The sequence below is a fragment of the Phalacrocorax aristotelis genome, chromosome 2 (genome assembly GCF_949628215.1).
Source record: "Phalacrocorax aristotelis chromosome 2, bGulAri2.1, whole genome shotgun sequence".
NCBI lineage: Eukaryota > Metazoa > Chordata > Aves > Suliformes > Phalacrocoracidae > Phalacrocorax > Phalacrocorax aristotelis.
The window spans coordinates 43,191,814-43,217,314 of NC_134277.1; the positions used below are offsets into that span (position 1 = coordinate 43,191,814).

The following is a 25,501-nucleotide window of genomic DNA, read 5'->3' on the forward strand; positions in this document are numbered from 1 at the left end:
GCTGTTTGTTGCTGGATGAGTGTTTGACTTCCAAGTGGATCTGTTAGGAAGTCTGTTGTTTACCCAACTCATTAGTACATCCATAAGCCCAAACCATTTTTATTTGTAAAATCTAGGACTTAATTTCCTGAATGCTGTTACTAGTTCTGGTTTTGTTTATTTTGGCCTTAGGTTGCACTATTTATTTAGTTTTTATTTAAGAGATGAGTCTTATGTTGCAAGAAACAATACTAAATTATAAGACAACTGAATCTTTAAAGATGCCATACTCCAGCCATAACTTTGAGTTTGTTTTGTTATTTTAAAGCAATGCTAGTGCCTGTCTCTAAGGGTTATGGGAAACTCAAAAGTTTATTTGATTTCTTTTTTTTCTTGATTTCAGGGCTTTTTCCGCAGGAGTATCCAGAAGAACATGGTTTACACATGTCACAGAGATAAAAACTGTGTTATCAATAAAGTTACCAGAAATCGCTGCCAGTACTGCAGACTACAGAAGTGCTTTGAAGTGGGAATGTCCAAAGAATGTAAGTTGTCTTCAAAAACAGTTTATTGTTTGTTAGATCCTATGTATATGTGACAGGCCCAAGGGAGAAAAATATTATGCAATTAGTGATTGAAGCCACTATCTGTATTCGTATGCAGAGAAAGGAGCATGAATTTTGTCCACAACTTTACACCTGTACTTTACAAACTTCTGCGTCCTTAACTGCAGCCTAAACGCTGTCAGTTAAGAACTTCAGTGCAACACACTGCCTGTGTAGGGTGGCCACCCTGTGTGGGTGTGAGAAATCCCGAGTGGGTAATTTCACCAGGTTTTCTAAAAGAACAAACTCACAGCTACTTGCTTTAAGATGGGATTATCTCCCATCTGCTCCAGAAATGGCTTCTTGGGGCAAGGGCACAAGAACAGCAGCGCTGGCTTCTTCAACTCTGTTTCAGTCCTCCTCCTGCCCTGCAGACCAGCTCATGGCTTTGCTGGGCTTGGTGACAACCCAGGATACCATTTCACACGGGCTTCCTGCTGGGTCTTGTGCAGCAGTCAGCAGCCTGCTTCAGCCTTGCTCCTTCTTGCTCCTGCCAGCGCAGGTGCTTGTGCCAGAGGTCCTTCTGTTGGTGGTAGCGCCTGTTGGTGGTAGCGCCAGTTGGTGCCATTTTACAAAGCTGATGGTACAATGGCCTTGAGTCTTCTATTCTTACCGGTTGGAGCCTCTCTGAAAGGTGAAACAAGCGGGCAAATCCTCTTCTAAACCTGCAAAGCCAGTAAGCCTGACTATGTGCAAACGCTGCCAAGTGCAGAAAAAACCCAAAGGATTTTCCTCTTCCTTCTTTTTTAGAAATGTCTGGTTTGCCGTTTAAATTATAATTTTAAAATATTTAGGTAGAAATCTGTGATTTTTCTCTTTTTCCAGTTTATTGACATTCCTGTCAAGCATGAAAATTTAGCTAAAAATGCTGTTCTCAAATCCCTGTGGGGTAATGCTTCTGCAACCTTCTCATTTTTGATTGGAGTGATTGCAGTAACAAAAAAGTCTTTGGTGTAGTGATTTGTTTGATTGTTGAGGGTTTTTACCTCTGTCAGTGATGTTCCTGATTTCAGTAGGTCAATTCCAATAATAAACACCACAGAAATTTGCAGTGTGTGCATAAGAGAGGAAAAAAAATTGCCCAACACCCCTTCTTTACTTTAACTCACCCACAGGAGTTCCTTAGAGAGACTTTAAGACCAGAGAAAAAAAACAATTAACACTGGTGAGACATTTATGGCTGAACTTTGATTTAAATCAGTTCTCATCGTCTGTGTTTCTCCTTCCTGAATTGCATGGGACTTCCCAGTAGTTCCCTTCTCCATACTTGGGCAGGAGGTGAAGAGGTCCCAAAGTCACACTGGTCCCTCCTGATTACATCCCTTTTGTTCTCTCCCGCTCTCTCCTTCCTCTCCTCTCAGAGGAAAAGTGTTGAGGAGGGGAGAAAGAACCGGATAAATCTTCAGGACCGCTTTGCAGTATGTCCAACTCTTTCTCAAGTAATTTGAAATTGTGGTTATTGAAAAGGGCCAACGTCAAGTTTCAAGCAGCTGGGGGAGCTAGGAGGTCTTAGGATTTCCATGATTTCACTGTCCTTGTTGGGTTTTCTAGTTTTCTTGTGTGCCTGAAGTGCACTTATCTATACTTTGATACAGCTGTACTGGAGTGGAGACCATGACGGGAGTAAAGGAGAAAGTAGGCTAAATATACAGATGCACAGAGACGTAAAGTTGAACGAGGAGGATTTTATTGATAGGTATTTGACCGCATATATATCTGCACATGAAGCTTTTTTCCTTGATAAAAACAGTATGATGCAGTTTGGAAGAGAAGACAAAACACTTTTCTCAACTGAGAGCTTGTTGGTCATGAACTGTTAAGGATTTTATTGCTGACGCAAAGTACTAATCTTATTAAAGGCTGTAACGTCACATCAGAGTAAGTTTTGGAAATATCAGCTGTATTTCTAACATGTTAACCAAAGTTACTTAGGGTAAAGTATAAAGACTTACTGCCTTTTAGGTGATGGTTTGTTTTCTCCCATAGGGTAGCTGGAGCTTTGCCAGCAACAATTAAGGTTTTGCTCTGCCTATTTCCTTGGGTGAACTGAGTGAAATCGCCCTTTGGCAGTTGCCTTTATCTCAAACCACTACAGGCACTGAAAGGGGGATAGCAGGCTGGAGGGGGAACAGAGGATACTGGGGAGAAGTGAGTGATGTCCTCTGGCAGCATTTCTGTAGAAGGCATTTGCAAAGGAATAGAGAAATTATTTTAAATGTCATCATTTTGAATGCAGTGTGTCTTGTCTTCTGGGTTTAAGAACTAAGTCTGAAGTGATTCCGTATTATCCCTTCATAAACAGGAGATTTCTACCTCTTAAGAGATTTGAAAAAACTATTTTCTTATCTGACCTTCTTTCATACCTGTCTCCCGGTTTCAACTCTATTTCTTTAGAAGTGTATGTAAACAAAGGCACATTTGTCAGTGGGCTTTTTCATAGCAGATAGAGGTTTTTCTTTTCCCCAAGTATTATTCACATTTTGGTTTTCTGTCTTCTTACAGTTCTGTGACCCTGTAACGTGAAAGCCATGGACAAAGGACAGGAAAAAGTATCAGAGAAATCTCATAGGGAACAAGCCTACAACCCTCAAACCAGTCCCAAATGGGGAAAGTAATCGCGGCGGGCAGCTGCAAATAGGAACCCCAAGGCCTGTTGCCAGGAGCTAAGGAGGAGTAAATGCAGAATTTCAATATACAGAATAATCTGTGCTTAAACGCTACAGTCTTGTGTTTATTTGTTCTGCCTTTAAAGGGCATGCAAAAGTACTTGCATATGTGACTCCTTTTGAGCTTAATGAGCGTCACACACAAATATCAGAGATGAGAACTGGCTGCCCAGCAGTGTGATAAGTAAGGTTTTAAGAATGGAGGTACCTGTGTTTTGGAAGAGAAGAGGCACTGAGGATTTCGTCTCTGCTTTTATCTTTGTTTTAGAGATTGAAGTGAGATGATGAAGGAATGCACCAAATTTGCATTTCTTTATAGGCTGTTTTCTTTGCATAGGGGAAAAAAGTTATCTTTAACCCCATGTTAGTCCCCAATCTGATCAAGAGAGGTCAATAACAAGACTGCCTCCAGGGCAGGAGTGGAGCTATTTACCTTGTGATAATATCTGCAGGACCCGCTGAAACTGGATCCCACTAGTGTAGGGACTGTCTTTCATTGTGGGTCACTGTTGCAAAAAGTTTGTGCTCCAAATAGACAAGACAAAGGGTGTGAGGGGAAACGACTTAGCAATGGCTGTCTTATCATCCTGCGACAGGGCAAAACACAGCTTGAAATAAAGCCCTGCGGTCTTTCATCAGATCCCCCTCCTTCAGAAACTCCTGAGCTTGTGTCTCTGCAGCCTGAGCTACAGCTCTCAGTGTAACAGCCCGGAGCCAGCCCTTCCACCAGCAGTGCATCAGATTTTGGGTTTATTGTGTGTCTGTCCCGCATCAGCTCATGCATGGGTGCTCAGGGTCATGTAGGTGCAGCTGAGGTGCTGATCCCCTCTCCAAACCATTTCTACCCTTCTTACCCTTCCAGCCTGTTAATTTTTTAATTAACACATAGAGACAAATGGTGATCACACAGGATTCTTTTTTTTTTATTGTTACTGCTCCTGAAGTGAGAAGGCTACTAAGGCTGACAGTGGCTCATTATGTGATGGAGAGCCTTAGGAAACTAACCTTTGCCCTTCTATTACATGATCTCTAAGCTGATGTTGAAGCACCATCCTTGGCCTGACCCCAGGTGTCAGCAAGAAGGACACTGTTGCCTGGATGCATGGACCTCGGTCCTCAGGAGCTGGCGAGGGGTCACATGTACGATGCTGCCTCCCGCAATTAAGGGAGCACGCGGGAAGCTGGGCAAAACTCTTGAACAATAATGGACTCTTTCAAGCAGGGTGCTGGAACATACGCTTTGTAAGGTGAAGGCTGCCCTTATAGAAAACCTAAACTGGATTTATTGCAGGGTACAAGGGGGAAGAAAATGGAGCTTCCTTCTGCCACAACTACTCAGCTTAGCACAGCAGCTCTTCCACTTCCATCCTCTTTCATAAAATCTGCAGCCTGCAAGGTCTGTCACTGTGCTTGATGATCTTTGGGGTCCACCTCAGACACACACTCAGCCCATGTACTGGGGTGTGATGCAGAGAAGCCCTCTGTACTGGCATAAAGCTCATTTGCAGTGAGCTCTAATAGAGCAAAATTATGTTTATAAAGGCACAGAATTATTGTTCCAGATTGCTTCAGTGCACTGAAGCAATGTTCAGAATTGTAAATCTGCTTACAATTAACCTCTCTGGAGGGAGAGAAGGAGGAAGGGAGGGAATGCAGGGGAATTACCATGAAGTGGAGAGAATCCAGTTTTTGTGCTCCGTATTTGGGGTTTTTTTCAAACTTGCACAGAAACGCCTGTTACTCTTTGTCACAGACTTCAAAGTCTTACAATATGTAAATGTTCATGCTTCTCGGAACATATGATTACATTCTGCTACTGAACAATGGAATGAATTGATTTACTTATTTTAATTCTGGTTTAAACTGGCAACCAGGAAACATAAGCTTGACGAATTGTCATGTTTGTATTTTTTATTTTATATTTCTGTTTCATTTTCTTTCAGACTCCTTAGTGAAGCACGATTCCATCTCCAATGAGTGGCTAAATGGAGGGCTAGCCTGTGTAGTTGCATTTGAGAAGTTCATGCAGATTCCACTGGTGTAATTTTAAAGTGAATTTATTAGAATGCATTAAATCTTTGTTTAGATGCTTTTACTCAGAACTGAACTGGGTTTTTATTCTTTTTAGCCAGCAGAAAGCACTGGATTTAAGAATTGTTTCTGCTTTGCTACGGGCTAGATTTTTAACTAGATGCCTAACTACCACACAGTGGCTGGGGGCTTCTTCAGAAATTCCGGTGTAGTTGCCTCGCCTGCTGACTTGCCTTGCTTTCTCGAGAGGCACAAGCTAAATATCAGAGTGGAAATCACAAAACCCTAAATTCTGTTCTGGGACTAATTCCTGTCTCTAAACTCTACAAGCTGATTAGACTAGCTTTCCTATCTGGAGCGGTAAAAATGATGAGTCTTTCTGCAGGGGCTTGGAGACCTTGTATTGTAAGTGCTTTGAAGGTGATAGATGTAAACTTTGAAAACACCAATGAAATTAGCAATATGAATTTATAGATAGTGGGGAAACCATGCCCAAGCCATACAGATCACAGCTTTTTCATTTTGTTCATTAAGGTTGAATTGGGTTGTTTTTTTTTTTTTCCAGTTGCTGATCAGATAGGAATTGTATTTATTTTTTCAGGCTGAGAAATTGGGAACTTCTAAAAGTTAACGCCAAAACTCAATATCATTGATGATATTTTTTTTAAGATGAGAGCAAAGCCGACGTGAAGCGTCTTCCTGCTATGAAAACCATGGTGCTCTAGTGTCAGTCTGTCCTCTGCCAGACATAATGCACACTTTGTTATGCTGGGTGGCTGAAAGTTATTTATATACAATTACAAATTTCTTGTAGATAACTGGGTTCTACTTGTTGCGCATTGTTTCCCATGGTTAAACAAACATCTCTTGCTTTTTGCGTTGGTTTGGTGTCTTCAAAGAAGCAGGTCTGCATTTCTTTTCTCCTTTTGGGGTCTGCCTCCTTTGTGTTTTAGCCTTTCCCTCTGGTTTTGCATAGCTTTCACTTGCCAGCTTTAATGTTTAAAGGACCAACTTAGATTGAACGTTATTATTCATAATTTACTCTATGTTCTGTGAAGATGGTTATGTAATAGCAGTAATTGCATCAACTCACCTAATGAGCTTTCCCTCCAGTGCCATGTACAGCAGATTAATAGCCCATGAATTCATTTGCAGCTCGTTGTGTTTCAGAAAAGTATTTCGGGCAGCAATTAATAAACTGCTAAAGAAAATAACATAAAAAATGATTTTTTTTTATTATGTTAACTCTCCAGCTGAACAATTTATTGGCACCTTTCATGATGCGGCTAAGTAAATTCTCTCCTAATTCCTCAAGCAGAGCGTGATTAGTGAACCCTACTCAACTCAAGACTGTTTGGTAATTAGTCTGATCTTTATATCCTAAAATGTTAGGGAAAAGTATGAATAGCATCCTAAGGTTCACTTTTTCTTCTCTTCATTGCCTTTTAGGCATTATGCAAATAGCTGTAACTTTAAACCGTAACAGGCTAGTGGTGCAAATTCCCCCCCCTCCCCCCGCCCTTCTTGCCTAGAAAACCCTTAATTGTGTAAGGGAAGAATTTAAGACCCCGGCCAATAAACAACCTCTGGCACCGTTTCTGCTCTGCCTGTTGTTTGCTCCAGCGTCCTGTACCTCCCAAGTGGTGGGACTGAGCCCAGAGCAGGGACCCGGGCAGGGTCAGGGGGTGCTGCTGCCCTGCGGGAAGATAAACCAGGGGTCGAATGCCACTGGGGCGGGAGATGCTGGGAGAAAGGCGTGGAGAGGGAAGAGAGAGCAGGGAAAGTACTGTGTTTGGCAGCATAAAAGGGAACAAGGTGACTGGACACGATGGGAGAAGAACAGCAGAGAGATGCAAGGGCTGCGGCCACCTCTATGGAGGAAGTGTCTGGGGAAAGGGGGAGACACTGTTGCATATGGCCAATCTTGGCAGGCTGCCCTAGAATTGCACTTTCCTTGTTTTTTGGGTTTGCATTTTTTAAACTGAATGTCTTTATCAAGTTTTTAATGTTTTAGATAATTTCTTTTTCAAAAGAAACAGTTATACCCTGCCACTCCCCCACCCCCCCACCCCCCCCAAAAAAAAAAAGGCGCTAGGCCTTGTCTTGTCTTTAAAAGTAGTAAAATATATATATATATATATATTTTAAAACCTTTTCCCTCATTTTGGGCTCTTGAGGACTGAGTAAGCATAAAGGGAATTCCTTCAATAAGCTCATACAGAGATTGATTACATGTCCTCAGCTGGAAGTTACATTAAGACTTATTCACTAAGGTATAGCTACCGTGGTGAACTTTTCATCGCTCTCTGCTGTCTCTATGACAACACGGATCCTGCCAGAAGTTACCAGGGCTCGTGTGCTCTCTGCAGCCTTTGTCTGCATCCATCAATCCTAGTCCTCGGCGACTGTAAATGTGTGCCTTTCTTACGTTTTTGCTTAACAAGGTGTTTTATTGAAGTTGCGACACTTTAAAGTTACTATGCTAATCATTTGTACTGCGGTACCCAACCATGCTCTGAAAGAGATGTGCTTTAAGAAAGGGAAAAATGTCGATTAGATATTAGTGGACTTTCTGAATGCCTCTTGATCTTGTCCTGTGGAAGAAATTCAGCTGAATGGCAGAGAGTCCTTGTTTGAGTAACTTTTCTTTCAATATATGTGAAACTCAGAGATAACTAGAGCCAGTGAAAAGAGTATAACATGCATACAGTCTAATTTCTACTTACATCTTCAGCTCACTCCAGAGAAGTATGTGTTACTGTTCAGTGGCTTTAGCAGAGTTCTCAGACTTGATTGAACCCTTTCATATTTTAAGGGGCCACGTTTCATCAGACCCCATGGAGTGGCTAATGCCCCTCTGTTGATGGTACAGCTCAGGTTTCCGTGGCAGTCCAGCCACGTGCCACCTCCTCCAGACATCCAGCTCTTCCATGAGGACAGTTAGTGACACTGACACAAGGTGGAACTGCCCTTTTTTTCATTTCACACATTTCAAACCTTTGGGTTTTTTTGAGGATCAGCACATGCTTTCTTCAATCAGTTTGCCAGTAAAAGGTGCTCAGGGCAGACGTTTCTTACAAAGCCACTTCTTGACATGGATCTGATTGTTTCTGTGGCGTTTTTCTGTTATTTCTTGTCCCCCGCTTTGGTTTTGGGGCGTGCATGGGGGAGTTATAGCATTATTCTGGACCATACATATAAAGACGCTGGCTCTATGCATTCCTGTTGCCGCTGAAGGTAGCCTTTGCCTCTTCTTGAGTTTAGTATCCCAACTGTTTCCACGGCAGGCAAAACCCTGGATTATCTTTTCTGCCTTGTGCTGTGCTGGGTGATGCTGCTGTAAGAGCAGATGGGAAATCTGGAGGTAGCCTGTCCCTGCCCGGTTCGTGCGCTCCGAAACACAGGGCTGAGGCCACGCTTGCTTGGTCATGCAGACATAACTGCTGAGACCCCAATCCCATGACCTCAAAAGCTTTGTTTTAGAGCTGCCATTCTTCCTTTATGCACTCAGTTCACTGCTTCGTATTCCTCATTCAGATCATTTTCTTGTTCAGGGGCGCAGGGCATCTTGGATGCATCTCTTTCTCCTAATTGCCATTGTGCCATGCAGGTTGTGCTTTCTCTACTGGCACCTTGTGGTTTCTCTGCTATCTTTTTTCTCCCTTGGAAAGCTTTTTTTTTATTTTGGGATGTTGAATCTGAAGGATGGAGAAATGTCAATGAGATAAATATCAGTCTGGGAATGAGCAAAGTGCCAGTGTCCTGAGCCTTGAAGCTAAACATGGCTTATTTGGTTGTCAGGCCAACCTGAAAATGTTATCTACAGTAGCCAAGGTTCATGAGAAACACAGTAAATTGTTCCCAAGAGTTCTGGGAAGTCTGAACTGCAGCAACCCAAATATGCCTGAAGGATTTTTGGATCAGAGGAGACACGTATTTGGTCCTTCCACTTAGAAGAAACATATGTGAGAATGCGTGCATCTTTCTGATGGTTTATATTTGCAAACTTACTTCTTCGTTTTCTTGGTGATTGCTTTACTGGAGATGGTCTTGCATAGGATAGGTGCCTCTGCAGAAGGCAAAGAAACAAAGCACATGTTGGCCTTTCTGTGGAGAGCAACTCCTGTGCTGGTGGTGTGGAAGATAGAAAGCAGGCGCTTGGAAACCAGTAATCTCTCAAAGACGGTTTAGGAAGATCTCTGCATAAGTAGAAGAGGCCATGGATTTCCCTCTGCTGCTGTCAGCCTCCAAAGCTTGCTTTCATCTGCTGTATGAATTCTTATAGCAGAGGGAGTTTTCCATTGCCGTGCCTGTGATAAGCCAGCTGACACGTTGCAGCTCCTCCTGCTGGGATGCTGGCCCTAGGACTGTGCTCTAAAAATAGCCTTGATTTGTTTTTAGTTTGACTCGGTATCACATGCTCAATTTAAAATACATCAGAACAGTTAATCTCCAGTTCTTCAGTGCTCACGTGGAAAGCATACAGGATATTTTAAAGTTAGATGGCATACAAGCAGTAGAAATAACACCCTTTTGTATCCTAACTTAAATAACACTCAGCTGCTAATACTATGAAAGGAAAAAGAAAGATCATAAGTAGTTGGGGTTTTTAATTTCCTTTGGCCTGAAGTGAACAGAAATGGTTTTGCCCCATCTCACCTTACTCCAGTACTTGCTCACATGCTTCCATGTTTCTGAAAGCTCTTAAATTTTTACTTCTAGGTCTTATGAAAAGTCTGTCAATCAGACAACAGCTCTGAAAACTGACTTCAACAAGTTGTAGCTTAAAGCCCTACAGGCAGTACCTGTGGCTGGTAGGCATTTAATCAGCTGTGGGATTGTTTCTCAGTGCCGTGCACCCATAACTTACAATTGCTTATTGTCAATATAAATTGATCTGGTAAGTAAATGTGAGGAAATAATCTGACTGTTGGAGACATTTACCTGAATTTCAGAGTTAAAAGCTAAGTGGAATTCTTCCTTTCCCCTGCCAAAAAGTGCAACAGAAAGCAAACATCCTTTTAGTTGGATTACAGGCATGGTTAGTCATCTAACAGACAGTTTTAATGGAATCAGAAAAACATGCTGGGGAAACACACTGACCTACTTTTCTTTCTGTCTTTCTTTCTTTCTGTCTGTCTTTCATTCTTTCTTCTTTCAAGCAAATGAAATGTAAATTTTAAAACTCCCCATAAAGTTAGATTTTGCTGAAGGAGCACATTTTGTAATTAATTTATTTACATTTCTGCTTGGGGTATGATAGCTGGTTTTGGTAACTGAATTTCATCAGGTTGGTTTTGTTTCTGTTAGGAAATTGGGTTACATCTGAGAAATCCATATTCTTCCCTCTTTCCAGGATAAAGCAATCGGCTTCAAGTTAATGAATGATTTAAGTCCAATCCTCTGAGGGAGGACTTTACAAACCATTTAAAATGACAGAACAACACAGCGTATTACATTTGTATCATTTTCAACACATTATAGTTTTAAACATTTTTCATCTTTAAACTTGGGGGAAGAAGGATTACTGGCAGATAGCATTGCGCATTTTGCATTTGGGATTGTTTTTTCCCATGTTAAGTAGGTCAGTATTCCACCGTCAGTGTCGTCTTGGAGGCAAAACTCAGTGTATTTAAACCTGGGAAACTCTTACCATAAAAACTTGAGAGCCTGAAAAGAAAGCATTAAATTAAATAGGAAAATGTAGCAGTGAGGGTGGATTAAAACATCACAAACAGAATTACTAAATGGAATGATACTGGAAGATAAGGGAAAACTTTCTAAAAACACTGCAGGCATCGCTGCACCCTCTCCTTTAGCAGCGGGCACACGTGCAATTCATCAAATGGCTCAGGGGTGCCAGGTTACTGCCTCTCTGGCGCAGAGATGTGCTTTATTCCCTTGGCAGCAACAGATAGTTTTGGTGAAGAGATCACTGCGCGGTTGAAGGAACAGAAGAGGTCATCCTTCCTTGACTCACCAGTTGATCCAGAGACACCGTTTTCACCTGCTCTGTCTCCTCCTATTTCCATCATTAGGTTTCCCGCTGTCAGTCAGCCCTGGTGCAGTGGATGCTGCTGCAAATCCTTTGCTTTTCCCCATCTGTCCTGAAAAAAGTTCTGGTTTCCTTGTTTTTATTTTAACTCCCAACTAGCTGATTACAGTTTGCATTATGGAAATAGTAACACAATATAAGAGAGGTAGAAAAAATGGAAATTGCCAGGAATTGCAGGTGTTTAGGGAGAGTTGTATTACATTTCAGAGAATCCACAAGTTACATGTGCTCTTACAAAACATAGTACTTTTACTTGCTTTCGTATGTGTGTACTTTTAGAGGATGTCCCAGTAGCAGAGTAAAGATTGAAATTTATTTTTTATTGTTTAAAAATTAAGTAAAAGGTGTTTATTTTAGCTAATGCATGAGAGTTTTTTCTATATCTCAAGAAGACTGAAAATGGCATTGCACAAGCTTCAGCCATTTTGTAACCTAGAGGCATCAGTAGAGGAGGCATCAGCCCAGGAAGAACAATCAGCAGTAAGTGAATTTTCCAGCTAAACATGAGAAAAAACTTCTTTCCTGTGAGGGTGCCAGAGCAGTGGCACAGGCTGCCCAGAGAGGTTGTGGAGTCTCCTTCCCTGGAGACATTCAAAACCCACCTGGATGCGTTCCTGTGCCCCCTGCTCTAGGTGTGCCTGCTCAAGCAGGGGGGGTTGGACCAGATGATCTTGAGAGATCCCTTCCAACCCCTACCATTCTGTGATTCTGTGAATGTCCTTATGTGATGAGCTGCTGCACCTTGCGTGTTCAGCATCCCTGACTGTACCGTAGCTCTGTGAGCTGCTCCTTGCACACAGAGACTGTCTTCCCCCTGTTTTTCTTGTCATAGTGCTTCTTCTAGGTGACCCATGACATGGTTTGTTTTGATTCTAGTGGAGAGGCAATGGGGAAGAGCTACTCAAAAAAGTGTCACCTCTGAAATTTCATCAAGGTGTTTTTTTTCTGATACAGAAGAATTGTTGATACTGGAAAATGGAGTATTAGATTTAGTGAAGCTTGAGTTGCTCTGACAATATTGGTCTGCCTCTGTTGGGCAGGGAGCAAGCCAAGGCTCTTGTGTTTCAAATTAGATGTATCATGAAGATGGGTGTGGAAGTCCAGAGCTCAGTGTGTGTTTGGTCTCGTAGTCCACATTGTACAGTGCCACGCCATTTGGTATTCCCATTGAGGAGCTCAGGGATCAAACCCATACGGTCCAGATCCCTGTAACAAGTGACACAGAGAACTGTTAGTTCATAATAGCCTTTTGGCAGTATTTTTGTGCAAGAAGGGTGCTCGATTTGCCTCTTTCTGTAATTTGGAAGAGAACCTCAATGCGTACTTCGCTTTTTTCCCCTCTTTGGATGCCGCTTCAGGTGAACACTGCTACTAAATCAGAACATCCAGAAAATAATTTTAAATTGAAAAGGAGTGCAAATAATAAAAAAGAGAACAAATAAAAGCAAGAGGATAGTAATCATTAAGAAACCCCCTTATATTCAACCCTCTCCTATAACAAAGTGAAAAGCACACAGCAAGGGAAGAGAATAAGCAGAAATCTTTTATTCCCTTAATTCTGCAGAAGACTTAAATCCTACGTGTCTTAAAAAGAGTCAAAGCCTTTTCTTGGCAACTTTTCCTGTCGTTTTTCTAGTTCAGTTACAGCTATTTTACATGTTTATTAGGAACACTTTTCTTACAAGAATTTAAGCATGCCAAGGCGTGAACATATATAAAACCATACAGACACATCAGCTGCCTCCCACAAGGTATACAGTATTAAGCCCCATGAATTTTGGGATCTTCTCTCTGGGCTGGGCGGACAAGGTGGGGAGATAACCCTATGGTAAATGGGCCTTGCAGTAATGGAGGAGGAACATGTGAAAATATTCCCTAGAAACCAGAGTGTGGGAAGAATAAGGCAATTAAGAGGAATCACTAGATATCCCGTCTTAACAGTTTATTATATATATTTTTAATGAGTATTTAATCTCTAATGCTGTGCGATGGATTAGAAATGAGGGGGAGTCAGGCTTCTTTCTCTGCATACTTTTATTTTTACCCTTCATTGAACATTTTCTCTGGGCAAATTGTTTAACTTGAGCTGGTTGAAGGTGTTCCAGCACAACAGAGCTTTGCTGAAAAATAACACTGGGTTGAATCCCAAAACGCAGAATTGTCAGCATCATGTTGTGGTCAGATTTGCAAAATCTCGGCACCAATTATGAGGGGGGGCGGCAAGAATCCTTATCGGTTCCTGTCCTCCACAGTGTGCATCCGAGGTACTGGCAGACTTGCCTGCACTGTTTCTGCCACACAGCCTGGGGCTCTGGGGCAGTCCTGCAGCTGTCTGGGGAGGTGGATGTTCATCGGCTCTTTCAGGAGCTGAATAAAGCTCTGCTTTTGGAAATCCCAAGTCTTAAGCCAGTGCTTCCCATGGGGGTTTTAGCCCAGGAACAATATCCTGAGGACCTCATAAAAAGCCTTCTCTGTGTCTTGCATCAGACACTTGCCCCCGTCTTGGAGGAGACCATCCTACCTGGAAGGAGGTAATGAACCTGTGTATGATGAGTTCAGGGCTCATCCCACACTGTTGAAGGGCACGAAAGATTTGTCATCAGCATCAATGAGGTAAGATGGGGGTAGAAACCACTAGTAATGCCAGTTAATCCTATGCTGGGTAGTCATTTGTAATGTCAGCTGGGGACCACCACCCTCATTTAGTTCAGGATCAGCTGTGTGTTGAATTCAGACTCCTTGCCCAGCCCTTGGCTTCCCTTTCAGACGTCAGCTCACGTCCAAGTTGCATCCTTTGTTTTCAGAGAGAAGTCTGGGAAAACTAGGTCAGTTTATCCAAGTAGAAATTATTATTTTATTGAGTTAACTCTCTGATGACCTGCTGCCTGTTTGCCTTCTCAAACTCCCTTGTGTGCAGTAAGTCTTGCACTGGAAGTTGCAGAGGCCTCAGTAATCACTTTGATTTCAAATCAACAATAAAAAGGCTGCTTTTTTTAGTATCTTGATGTTTCCTGGAAACAAGTGTCTGTCTGCTTTACTCCTTGTGTGATCACTATATGAGGCTGGTCTGGTGTACTGTGAAAAAGCTTAATGTAAAAAGGTTATGTGTTGGCTTTACTGGGGATATTTAAAAGATGTTATGGAGAAATCAGGATTTGATATTGCTTGACCCTGTCTGGCAGAATTAAGCTCTTTATCCAGTCCTGTAGTTACTAGCGTGCCTTGTTTTTTAAATAATCTGGTCCACTTACTCCTGCTATTTCAGAACTTAAGTCCCAGACAAGAAAGCGATTTTTTTTTTCTTTTGGAAATGAAAGTAGTTGGAACATATTTTAAAGAACTTCTTTGGCATTGTACATAAAAGATAAAATATATCAAAAAAGACAATCTGATAATTAGGTGCAGGCTTGTGGAGTGATTCATGTCATAACGTGAGTGCTGAAACAGCTGAGGTTGCTGCAGGTGTGTTAAGGGAATTCGACCCTGTAATGCCATGATGCTTCTGCCGCTACATAAAGCAGGAGTACAGATGTCCGGAGAGCCTCCATTAATAGATGAAAAGCAGTATTTCTGCACGTGAATTATGGATGGAGCAGTATTTATTAAACACACAAGCAACAGCCTTTGTCTCCCAGGTACTTTTTGCTTTGAAGAGTCACGTTAAAGCCTGCTGCAATCTGGGCACGAGCAGGGGCTTTGACTGCTGCATGTTAAGGCCCGCTGGGGTTTAGCAGCGAGTCATGCCATGCGCGGGTGGAAAGGGGCGTCCTGCCCAAAGAAAAAACCTGGGAAGCAGAGGCATTTCAGGTGCCTCAGCTCGCCAGTGTAGCATTTCAGGGTAGGCAGTGAAATGCTAAAGTTGAAAGTGAATAAACTTGTTTAGCTGTGTCAGCCGCCAGCTTCAGAAGGGCTTTTATGGGAATCCAGTGACGTTGCCAGCTCGGCACTCCTAGAGCCTGCTGGCTGGCTCAGTTTGGCCTTCCCAAAATCCTGTGGATGGAAAGAAAAAGAAGTCCCCTGACCTCACTCCTTTCTTTCTCCTTAGGTTACAGTTTGTGAAAAAAGGACGATGTAATCTTAAAAAAAAAAAAAAAAAGTACCCCACCCCAACAACAAATTTGCAGACTGTTTATTCCGATTACTCAGCTTGTGGAAAGGGGGAGGAAGTAAAAAACATGTTAAAATGCAGTAAGATACAATAGTATTGTTTGAGTATGTTATTTTACCGTTTGATGAAACCTTTCTTTTAGTGTTATGGCAAAACAGTTTTAATGACAGGCACTGTTAATTAAAAAATCTGACCCAGCTGCAGACGAAGGCCACCAGCAGGTACAGATGCATGCCCACCAGCTGCGTTGGACTGCACATTGATGTGAGGCTTAAACAGTGAATTTTCTGGCTGATCTTCAGGTGCTTTTAGGTCCACCTGGTTAAGTAATACAGTTCTTGCCTTCTCTTGCTCCCAGGCTGCCTCTCCTGGCAGAGTGGGTCATTCAGTGACAGCTCCAGCCGGCCAGGAGGGGAGATGGGGCAGGGAGGTTGAGCATGGCTGTGGATCCCCAGGCACTGTGTTCCCCCTGCCCACTGCTTTGGGGGCCAGCCCTGACACCTTGAGAGCTGGAAATAACCTCCTGATCTTAATTTTTTTTTTTTTTTTATAGTAGTAGGAGTATCAACAAACCTTTGTCCTTAGGAAAGAATTTGTGCAAGTTCATAATGGCGTGTTTTCCACGTTAGCTTCAGAGGAATAGGTAAACAATAGCTGAGCTATTTCTTTGCTTTTATTATCCCTGGCCTAGTGGGAGGCCAGGACTGCAAGCTGCCGAGGCTGTAATACAGGCTAACGCTGTGATTCAAGACTACAGCTCCCTTTCTTAAAATGAGCCAGGAACAACTGTTCCTCCACCTTCATGAGCTCAATTTACGGTTGCGGGAAGCAATGTGTTCTTTGTGCTTGACGAAGTACATCGCGCACGCAAGCCTCTTCAGATGTGTTGTCAGTTGGCAGCTCTCTGGCTAGATGCACCTTTACACAATTGCACAAGGCACCAGGAGGTACAAATGTGAAATTTAGCCTTGGGGGCAAAACAAAGAAATGAAACTTGGGTATGAATGTGGTGTTATCCATCTGCAGATACAGATATTAGACCTGATCTCCGACTACGCTACTGTAGTTTTACACTAATAGGAGTCTGCTGCCATCGGTGGAGTAGCACCGCTGCAAGACAAAAACAACAGTGGTGATAAGTCGGGGCTATTATTTTTAATTCTGGTAAATAACGTAGGATTGAATCCTGTTTGGGGAAAGCCAAACTGCATTCACTGCATGAAACCAACCATAATTAAAAGGGAGAAACGCAGATGGCACACCCTCTTGGTATTGCTCCTGAACGACTGATCTTCCTTCTGGGGAGCCATTGCCTGGGTACTGAGCAGCCACGTGCAAGCAAAGGGAAGGGGTCTTCCAGCTCACCTCCTGGTTTTTTGTAGCCTTTCCATTTGCTGTCCTGTAGAGTCAGTTTTAACATACATAGTCAGAATTTGTCCCATAGCTGAGACTCATCCATTACATTGAATGAATGTGCTTATTATGGAAAGTTGTTTTGTTGAAGGAGTCTGTTAATGGCATTGTCAGGAAAGAGGTTGCAATTTGTCATGGTAGGTAGCTTTCCAGTTAAATAAAAAGCAAGTCATGTTCTTTTCCTCTGTGCATGTTAGGATGAGAAATAAAATAGCCTCAGCAGGTTGAAGTGTATGAAGCGCTACAGTCAGGCCAGGCAGCGGGCGGGAATTAGAGTGCAATGTCTGGTCTTAGTTTACAGCCTACACTTCCCTGGCCATCAGCGGTCCTGGGTAATGCCCAACAAATTGAATTGATGACTTTGGATAACCTCAGTTTCTCCCGGTTGCGAGGCATCATACTACCATGACTGTCTCCTAAGAGAAATTAATGTAATATCTGTAGGTGAATAGACTGATTTACCTTTTGGTGACCCTGGAGAGAAAGGTCAGGTTCAGGATATTTTTACCTGTAATCGGTTATCCATAAAGAGTTAGTGTACCAGGCTTCAGGATTGTAGCTCAAAAGGGCAGTTGCTTTGAGAAGGTAGCTCAAAAGGGCACTTGAACAGCTGAAATCAGATGAGACAGATTTAATGGCCTCTTAGTGATTTCTGACTGAAAGTTCAGAGTTTGAAATTTAGGGATGTTTTCTTTACCACAGCCTATGGTAAAATGAATGCACTATAGATTAATAGAAATTTAATTTCAGGCTGAGTATTTAGAAGTGGTTTTCAACTGCTGTATATGCACTTGGTCTCTTCAGCTGTTAGGAGGAGAAAGAATAATCACATTGTATTTGTGGTCTTGTATATTTTTAGCTAATGTGTTAAGACACTGCAATTCCAGAAGAGCCGCCCTCCTGTTCCCCAGAGTATTTCAGTTTAACCAGCTGTACGCAGAATTTTTTCTAGACTGCCACAGAAGTTACTAGTAAATCCACTGAGATTTTGGCAGCCGAAGCAGTAGATAGAAAGCACAACACTTTGTTTCCCTGAGGGTTTTAGTTTCACGGGGATTCTACCGTGGGCTGGCACTTCACAGTGGGTTACCCACGGAAGCCCTGTGAGTTTGGGAAACCTCCCCGGATGGAGTGATTGATTCCCAAACTCCTTCCCACTCCTGCACTGAACAGGGAAAGGGACGACTGGCAATATCCACTGGGCGACACTATTACTCTGCAGGTGTTGCAGAGTATTACTGTTGCAGGTAGCATGGTAGATCTTAATAAAAATTGTGGTTTTTACATTTAGATTAAGGAAGTGACTGATGTCATGCAGAATACTGAGAGGGAGATGGGGCAGGGCATGAACAAGGAGGGAATGACAGATGTGTTGATTAATTCAACAGCGGCACAAGATGCACAGGGGCATAGTGGGACCTGCCTACGGAGATGCTCCATCTCACAAATGGGAATTTCTGGATATATTAAGTAACTTGAGGTGATGCCTACATGAAATACAGATGGAAATATATCAGTGAGTAAATTTTGCCTCAGTCAGTGGGTATGGCTAGGCTATTTCCATTGCAGATGTGTTGGTGGGCTTTCATGGGAAATGTTAGTGATTTATTCTGCCTGCAATTGTTAATGCTAACAACCTTCAGTAGCTCTTTAAGCGTCAGCTTCTGCGAGTATGTGGATTATCCTATTTCACACTGGCAATTAGTTGATGATATTAAAGCACTTTGAAAATGGAAATCGCAGGGCAAATGCTATTTAAACACTTCATCATTAAATGTATAACACATCTCTCTGCCTACTTTGATTGCAATAAGTAGGGAGATGGTAAGGGAGGCCAAGGAGTCTGCTTTTGGTTCAGCCCCGGTACAAGATACTGTGCCCTGTATATCCTGGCTCTGACTCAGCTGCTCCTCTTGCTGTCTGTCCTGCCTGCCCACACCCACACGCTGCAAAACACTTTTTCTTCTAGTTTTGTTCCGCTTGTTCGCCACCTTTCTGGTTTTGCAACTTCTTAATTTCTCGTTTGTTCTTAGGACCTGTTTTTTGGGGGGTTGTTTTCATTTGTATTTCTGGAATCCTGATTTTTATTCCTTGGGCGGTTGTTACTGTGTTTGGCACGTTCTGCTGAACTTTAACTAGTCCTGAAATACTACAGTCAATATAAAGGTGGGCATTAACAGGATATTCATAGACCTGGAAACAGTTTATGGGCTTTTGGGTGTTTGTTTTTTTTTTTCCTTCTGAAGCACTTTTTGGAACCTTCTGCAACATTCAAGCCAAATCTGCCTTTAGAACCACTTTATTTTTCCTTCGGCTGTGGTTTCGGGTCTTGGATTGGCAGTTCTGGATATCCAAAGTATGATAGCTTCTGGATGTCTTACAATCAAAAAGAGGGAAAAAGCATCTTTTTTTCTTAAATGATAATAAAGTGAAATAATAAGAATTATAATTTTAAATAATTTTTTTTTAAGAATACCAAAGCCATACCTTCCAGCTGCCTTCAAGGGGTATTTTTTCAGCCTGTTGTTCTGCACTGGCTTGCCAATTTTGGTCCTATGTCTGAGTTCAGTTAATACTGTTTTTCTTCAAGGGACTAGAAACTCCTTTTTTGCTTATTCTGTCTACAAATATTTCAGGGATGTGACAATAGCAGGTGCCAAGTTTCATGTCAAAAATAAAATTTTCAAGCTGATGCAATCCATGAAACCACAGATCAAGTTTCAGGCCAGTTAAATAAAGCTGTAGAGCGTCCATTTATATCATTCATTCATATAATGGAACCTGTTCTTATAACTCAGTTCTTGATATATTAACCCTGCAGTTATCCTCATACATAAATGGGAGATGTGTTGCTTTCGTCGGTTATAATAGGATATAACCATATAAATCCCCTGTGCATGAATGGAAAAATAGAGGCCCTTAGGCTATAGGTATCAAAGGTCTCCCCTATACTTACAATAGCCTAATAAGGTTATTTTGGAGGCATAGGTAATTACTCATGGACCCCCTATAGCTAGTGATTCATTGTTCACTACTGAAACATTTCTAAATGAATTATGTTTTAAACAAGCAAATCCTTGGCCTTCTCTTTTATGGGGGGGGAAAAGAGAACTGGAGGGACACAAAATTCCACCATTTTCTGCATTAAAATACCCTGCTTGCTAGTTAAAAGGTCCCTGGTATTTGAACCAATTTAAATGTACTATAGTGCTTCTTGCTGTTTTGATTCCATGAATGCGTATTTCTGAATTCCACATTTTGATGAAAATATTATTGTTGTCATTAATTTGGTATTTAGAAAAGACTGTGGATTCAAGAGCTCAGTGCAATGAATAAAACAGTTGGAGTTAACTGTCCCTGGGGATAGAATCAATCACTTTTGTAGAAGAGGGTGACATTTAGAAAAGAAACTCAGAAGAAAATGTCATGCTTAAAAAATTAGATTTAAACGCACTACCTCCTGATTGATTTTTATTGCACTCAGATGGATACACTGATTGATTATCAACCTTACAAATGTTTAGTACCTTTCTCACTTCTCTAATAATCAGAATAATCTAATTTTCAATGTCATTTAAGTTACCATATTCAAGGTTATAATAGATCATATTTCTAATAAAACATAGCAATTATGTAATGAATAATACAAAGCTGCAAAGCAGAGTTCAGATTCACCCTCATCAAAAAAAAAAAAAATCACACCACCAGTGGCTGGAAGAGCCAGCGTACGTGAAGGCAGCCTACAGCACGATGTCCTCTGGATTTGTGGTGTTTACCCCCGTCGTTGAACTGCGGCTCCTGGAGCACTGGCTGGGGCGCGTTTGCCATAGCTGAACGTTATTTCTCAATAGGAAGCCAGGGGCGGGCTTGAATTCTGTAATATTTGTGCTCGCTCTGTGCCTGGGGAAAAATGGTAGCATGCCAGGTGCTTATGAAATTTCTTCCATGATTGTTTCTCTGTGCTCCCTGTTAATTTTGATACGTGTCTGTAGAGGGACACTATCTCACTTAATTTGAGGTGTTTTCTTGTGGCAATTGTACCCGACAGCTGACATGATTGATTTCTCTGAATCAGCTGCAAAATACCCAGTTTTCAACATATTTCAGTTTTGTACTTGAAGCCCCTTACATGACCGTGTGCTTGTCATTGCCTTTGTCCAGTAGGAACAGGAGTTTTGATTTGAAATGTGCTTTGCCTCCGATCGTTTTCCATATGTCAAAGCTCAGTTTTGGCATGGGAATTTGTTTTAAGATAGTTTCCTGTTCTTTTTAAAGACTGAGCAGTTTTGCCTGAAAGAAAACATTATTTCATCTGGAAATCACAACCTAGGAAAACCAATCTCTTTATAACTACCTGGTGTTCTGCATATTTTAATGCTATGTTTGGCTTGCCAATTGCATTGCTGTCAAAAACGTGAACAGGAATCTTACCGTTCTGAATTGATGGCACGTCAGATTGTCAGGTGTGATCATGTTGCTTTCAAGATGGTTATTTTCTTCCTTTTCTTACGCTGGAGATGGGAAAACCAACCTCCTTGAGGTCCCTCATCTCTGTGACTGCACCCGCCAGCTCCTGGGTGATGTGCAGCTGCGTGCTGGCTTTGTCGATGGGGTTGGAGAGCCTGGTTCAGCAGCAGAAGCATCAGGGGTGCTAATTTTCTCTTGGTTCGAGGTTTTCCAAGGTGACTGTTGTGAAAGACATCCTTATGGACTGCCATTTGTTACCATGAGCACAGTTTATTGAAGGGTGATAGGGAGAAGGGTGATGTGTGGTATGTGTGGGGCATTTATCCTGATGGATCAAATTTGGCAGTGGGAATAGGTAAGTGGTTTGTGTATTTGACTGAAATTGTCCACAGCTGCTAACTTGTGCCAGAATTAGAAATTTTTAGCAGCTGCCTCTGGAATTGGAGAAGTCAGAGTGTAAAGGAGCCGTGCAAGACTTGTGGGTTTCCACCCTACCAAGCAGCTTGGTGCTCCTGGAAGCCCTGGGTTCAGTGCTGAGCATTGACCCCACCGCCCGTGTGTGCTATCATTTGCCTGTGATGCTGGGCAGCCCAGGCTGCCTGGCATTCAGCGAGGGATAGATGGCTTCCCGAGGTGTAGGAGAGCAGACGGGAGAGCGAGCCTCCGCCTGGAGGGGAGAGTTGGCAGGTCTGCGGCAGTCCTGCCTCAGCTCACCTCCGATTTCTCTTCTCATCAGCGTTCGCAAACAAAAGGAGTCTTTTTGAAAGCCTACCTTGCGCCCAGCGCTGTGCAATTACTGACTTGCTCTGTGTGCTTTATGGTGCTTTTGAGATTTGTTAGCTTAACAAGTAACTTCCAAAATATTTAATAACAAGAGAAGTGTGGTTTTACAGGAATGCGAACTAACTGGAAACACTAGTAGTTGTCCCTACAGGAACAAAACCAGTTAACTAGTACACAAAGCTCTTCAAAGGTCATGGGGATCTCCGACAGGCAAAACTGCAATGATAGCATTTCAAGTCATGAATTTATAGCTGATTAATCATTATAATATCTGAAAGGTGCTGTCTAACTATCCTCTGGGCATCTGGGGAAGCAAAGGTTTTGCAAGTAATTGGAAATACTGTGTTGCGAGTTGCAGGTTCTCCTCCCCTGCACAGGTTTGTGCCACCTTTGACAAAACATTCACTGTTCCATAATTTTACCTGATTGTCTAGAAACTGCCTAAATCTCAGGCTGGATCCCAGACTCTTCTTAGGCCAAGCAATGACTAAGTTTGGTGGACCTGAGGGGCTTGCGTTTAAGACTGGATGATTCCCAGCATTACAACACGCTTGAAATGATCCCGCTCAAGCAGGAGAATTGCGTGGTTGCTAAATGAGAGCGCTGGGGTCCTCCAGGAGAAGCTGTTTGTGTCTTTCCTATACTTAGTTTCATCTACAGCAGGCCCTGTTTTTCTTGAAAAACACATCCTTCCCTTCGTGCCCTGCCCATTGCTTTAAGCAGAAGAGGGAAAATGTGTCTGAGGCTAAGGAGAGCAGAGGCAAACCCATGGTGAGGAGAGCAGACTGAATGGTACAAGAGGTGTTCGGCCCCTCTACCCTCAGGTTAGGGGGATGAATGTTTGAGGGTAGGGGCTGGTCCCTAAAGCTAAGGCAACAGAAAGTGCCTTCACTATCTTACGAACCCTGCTGCGGCTGCCTGGAGGTTTCTGGGTGTGGAAGAGCAGGTCCTGGCATGTGTGTCGAGGGGACAGGGAAGCTGTCGTGGGAAGATGGATCGGAGCAGACGTGCTCAGACGTGGGTGTGCGTCGCTCAGCCGTCCGAGCAGTGCCGAGACTCGTGTGGACACGGCTTCCTCACATACCAACTACACCTCTTTTCATCCTCTTCCCCCACCACCATCATCTTATCTGGTTTTTTTTAGTTTTTTAACTTCCAGTATTTCTCACAGGGCAGGAGAGCTTCCATACTGTCCCCTGTTGGAAGCTCTTAAATAATGCAGCCATTGAGTCAGAATTTAGTGCACAAGTAATGAAATTCATAACCTGAGTTTTCTACGGTAGCATTAACTGTGACACAGATTCATCACTGCTGTATCATCATTAAAAGGCAGTGGAATTGCATTGGGGATTGATGTGATCATATGCATGTAGAGATCAAGATACAAAAAGGTGTGATTTATGTAATATAAGCATAAGCTGTAATCCAAAACCTTTCCTACATGTGGTGTCACAGTTCCTGTTCCCAGAGCAGTGATGGCTTTTAAATTTACTGGGTAAATGCGTGTGTTTATATGTTTTTATTTAACTTTTTAAAACATAGTGTTGTCTTAATCTTTTTCTCTTTTTTTTTTTTTTTTTTTGCGTTGAATCATAGTTGTAGTTGAATCTGCATAATAGTTCAACATTACTGAAATTCTTTATATTTTTGCAGCCTGGGTGTTATGTCAGCACTTTATTGTGTTTATTTTACAGGGAATATAGAAACACTGCTGTGTCTGATGCAGCCTTAGCGATGACAAATGTAGGAAATATAAAAAGTATACATAAAGCAAGAAGATAAATGTTATTCAGGTTTTATCATTATTACAAAGGCTATTGGAATTGTGCTAAAAAGCCAAACAAAAACTGTTCTTAGTTTTCAGGACAAGGTAATTCTCCCCTTTCTACCCCTCAGTGATTTGTGCTTGAAAAAGGACAGAGCTGGGCCGCTTTGGTGGTATGGATTGACCAGCAGCTGTGTCTCTGGTGGCCTTTGGAGGGCAAGGGACTTCAGGTAGAGCTGCAGCGGGAGCTGTGCCAGGGTAGCACAGGAGCAGTGGTGTGGTTCCTGCTGGGGTTATCGCCTGGTCTCTGGGAGCTCTTGGCAGCTGCTCCAAAGCCTGGCTGAAATAATGTGTTTGTCTTCCATGAGGAGTTCAAAGCTATCGAGATAAGTAGTTGCTGAGGCCGCCTGTTTGGCAAATTTGTCAATCAGCTTATAACGCTATAAGTAAGTGGGGCTTTTTTACAAAGGCTTATTGCTCTTTGCGGTTGTGTAGGAGTTTACATAATTTTCCAAGGAGCTCTTTTATCTCCCAAGTACAGCCGTGATTAGGATTTACTTCTGGAGTGCGGTAGCAGTTTGGAGCACTGAAGATGTACATGTCGATCCTGGATGTTTTTTCAGTGCAAGAGACCGTACTTGCACTCTGCCCTGTGGTCCAGCAAAAAAATCAGGGGCATTGGCTTTAGGGGAGTATCTGTAAAAGGAAGGGGGGTGGGATCCAAACCCTCCTCCCCCAAACCTGACTACACTGGTAGCACTGAACCTGCACAAGAAGGTAACTTTTCTGTCCCCCTTTCTTGGTGTTCTTTGTGTCTCTGTTACTCCAGACACCCGAATTGATGGTGTTTGAGGTTACGCTTTAATCCAGTGGGGTGCTCAGTGTCCGAGCCCTGATCCAGCAAAGCACATAATTGACTTCAGCATGGGTCTGTTTACAGAGTTAAAGTCAAGTTCAACCTTAAAATATCTGCTGGATCAGTTGCAACAATATTCACTTGCATCTACCCCTTGTTTTCTGTTACACATACTATATTATTTCTGAGATGCCCCTGAGACTGCTGCTTTCCCATGCCACCATTTTCCCATGTCACTCTTAATTTTTTCTCTCAGAAGTGACACCCAGAGGAAAATGAATCCAACTGCATGTCATTCGTTCTTGAACAGATGCTGTAGGTGAGACTGGATTGAAAGCTCCTTTTCCTTCTGAAACATTCACCATTTGTCTGCTCTTTGTGATCATTTGTGATTCACAGGCATGTAGGAAGCAACCACAGAAGACATGGAGACGGGCCTGTGGAGCCCATGGCTAGCATGGAGGAGGCTCTAGGTGTCTGCCCATTTTGCTGTGCTTCCCTCCTTACGGCACAGAGAGATGTGCCTTCTGGGGCGTGACAGTACAAATGAGAATCGGCAGATCTTTGGCCATCCAAAATCCTCAGCCATCCTCACGTGTGCCAAACCCACCAACCGCACCCTCAGAGTTCAGGCCACTGGTTTAAATATCATGAGGTTTTGAACACCGATGAATATTAGGATTGGTTTTTATTTGTCCAGCAGCATTTAGTCTTTAGGGTGTTTAATATTGACACGGAGTCTTTGGGGAGAGGGATTGATTTTGTTTGGCTTT

The 25,501-nt window shown here is 42.5% G+C and overlaps 1 protein-coding gene across 7 annotated transcripts in view; it reads left to right on the forward strand.

The window, feature by feature from the left end:
- Positions 1-25,501, forward strand: part of RARB (retinoic acid receptor beta) — a 337,838-nt gene that overhangs the window by 289,519 nt on the left and 22,818 nt on the right. For all 7 annotated transcript variants that reach the window (XM_075083266.1, XM_075083264.1, XM_075083263.1 and 4 more), the window contains one exon: positions 383-524. In XM_075083266.1, the coding sequence (XP_074939367.1) occupies positions 383-524 (142 nt within the window). The remainder of the gene's footprint in view (positions 1-382; positions 525-25,501) is intronic.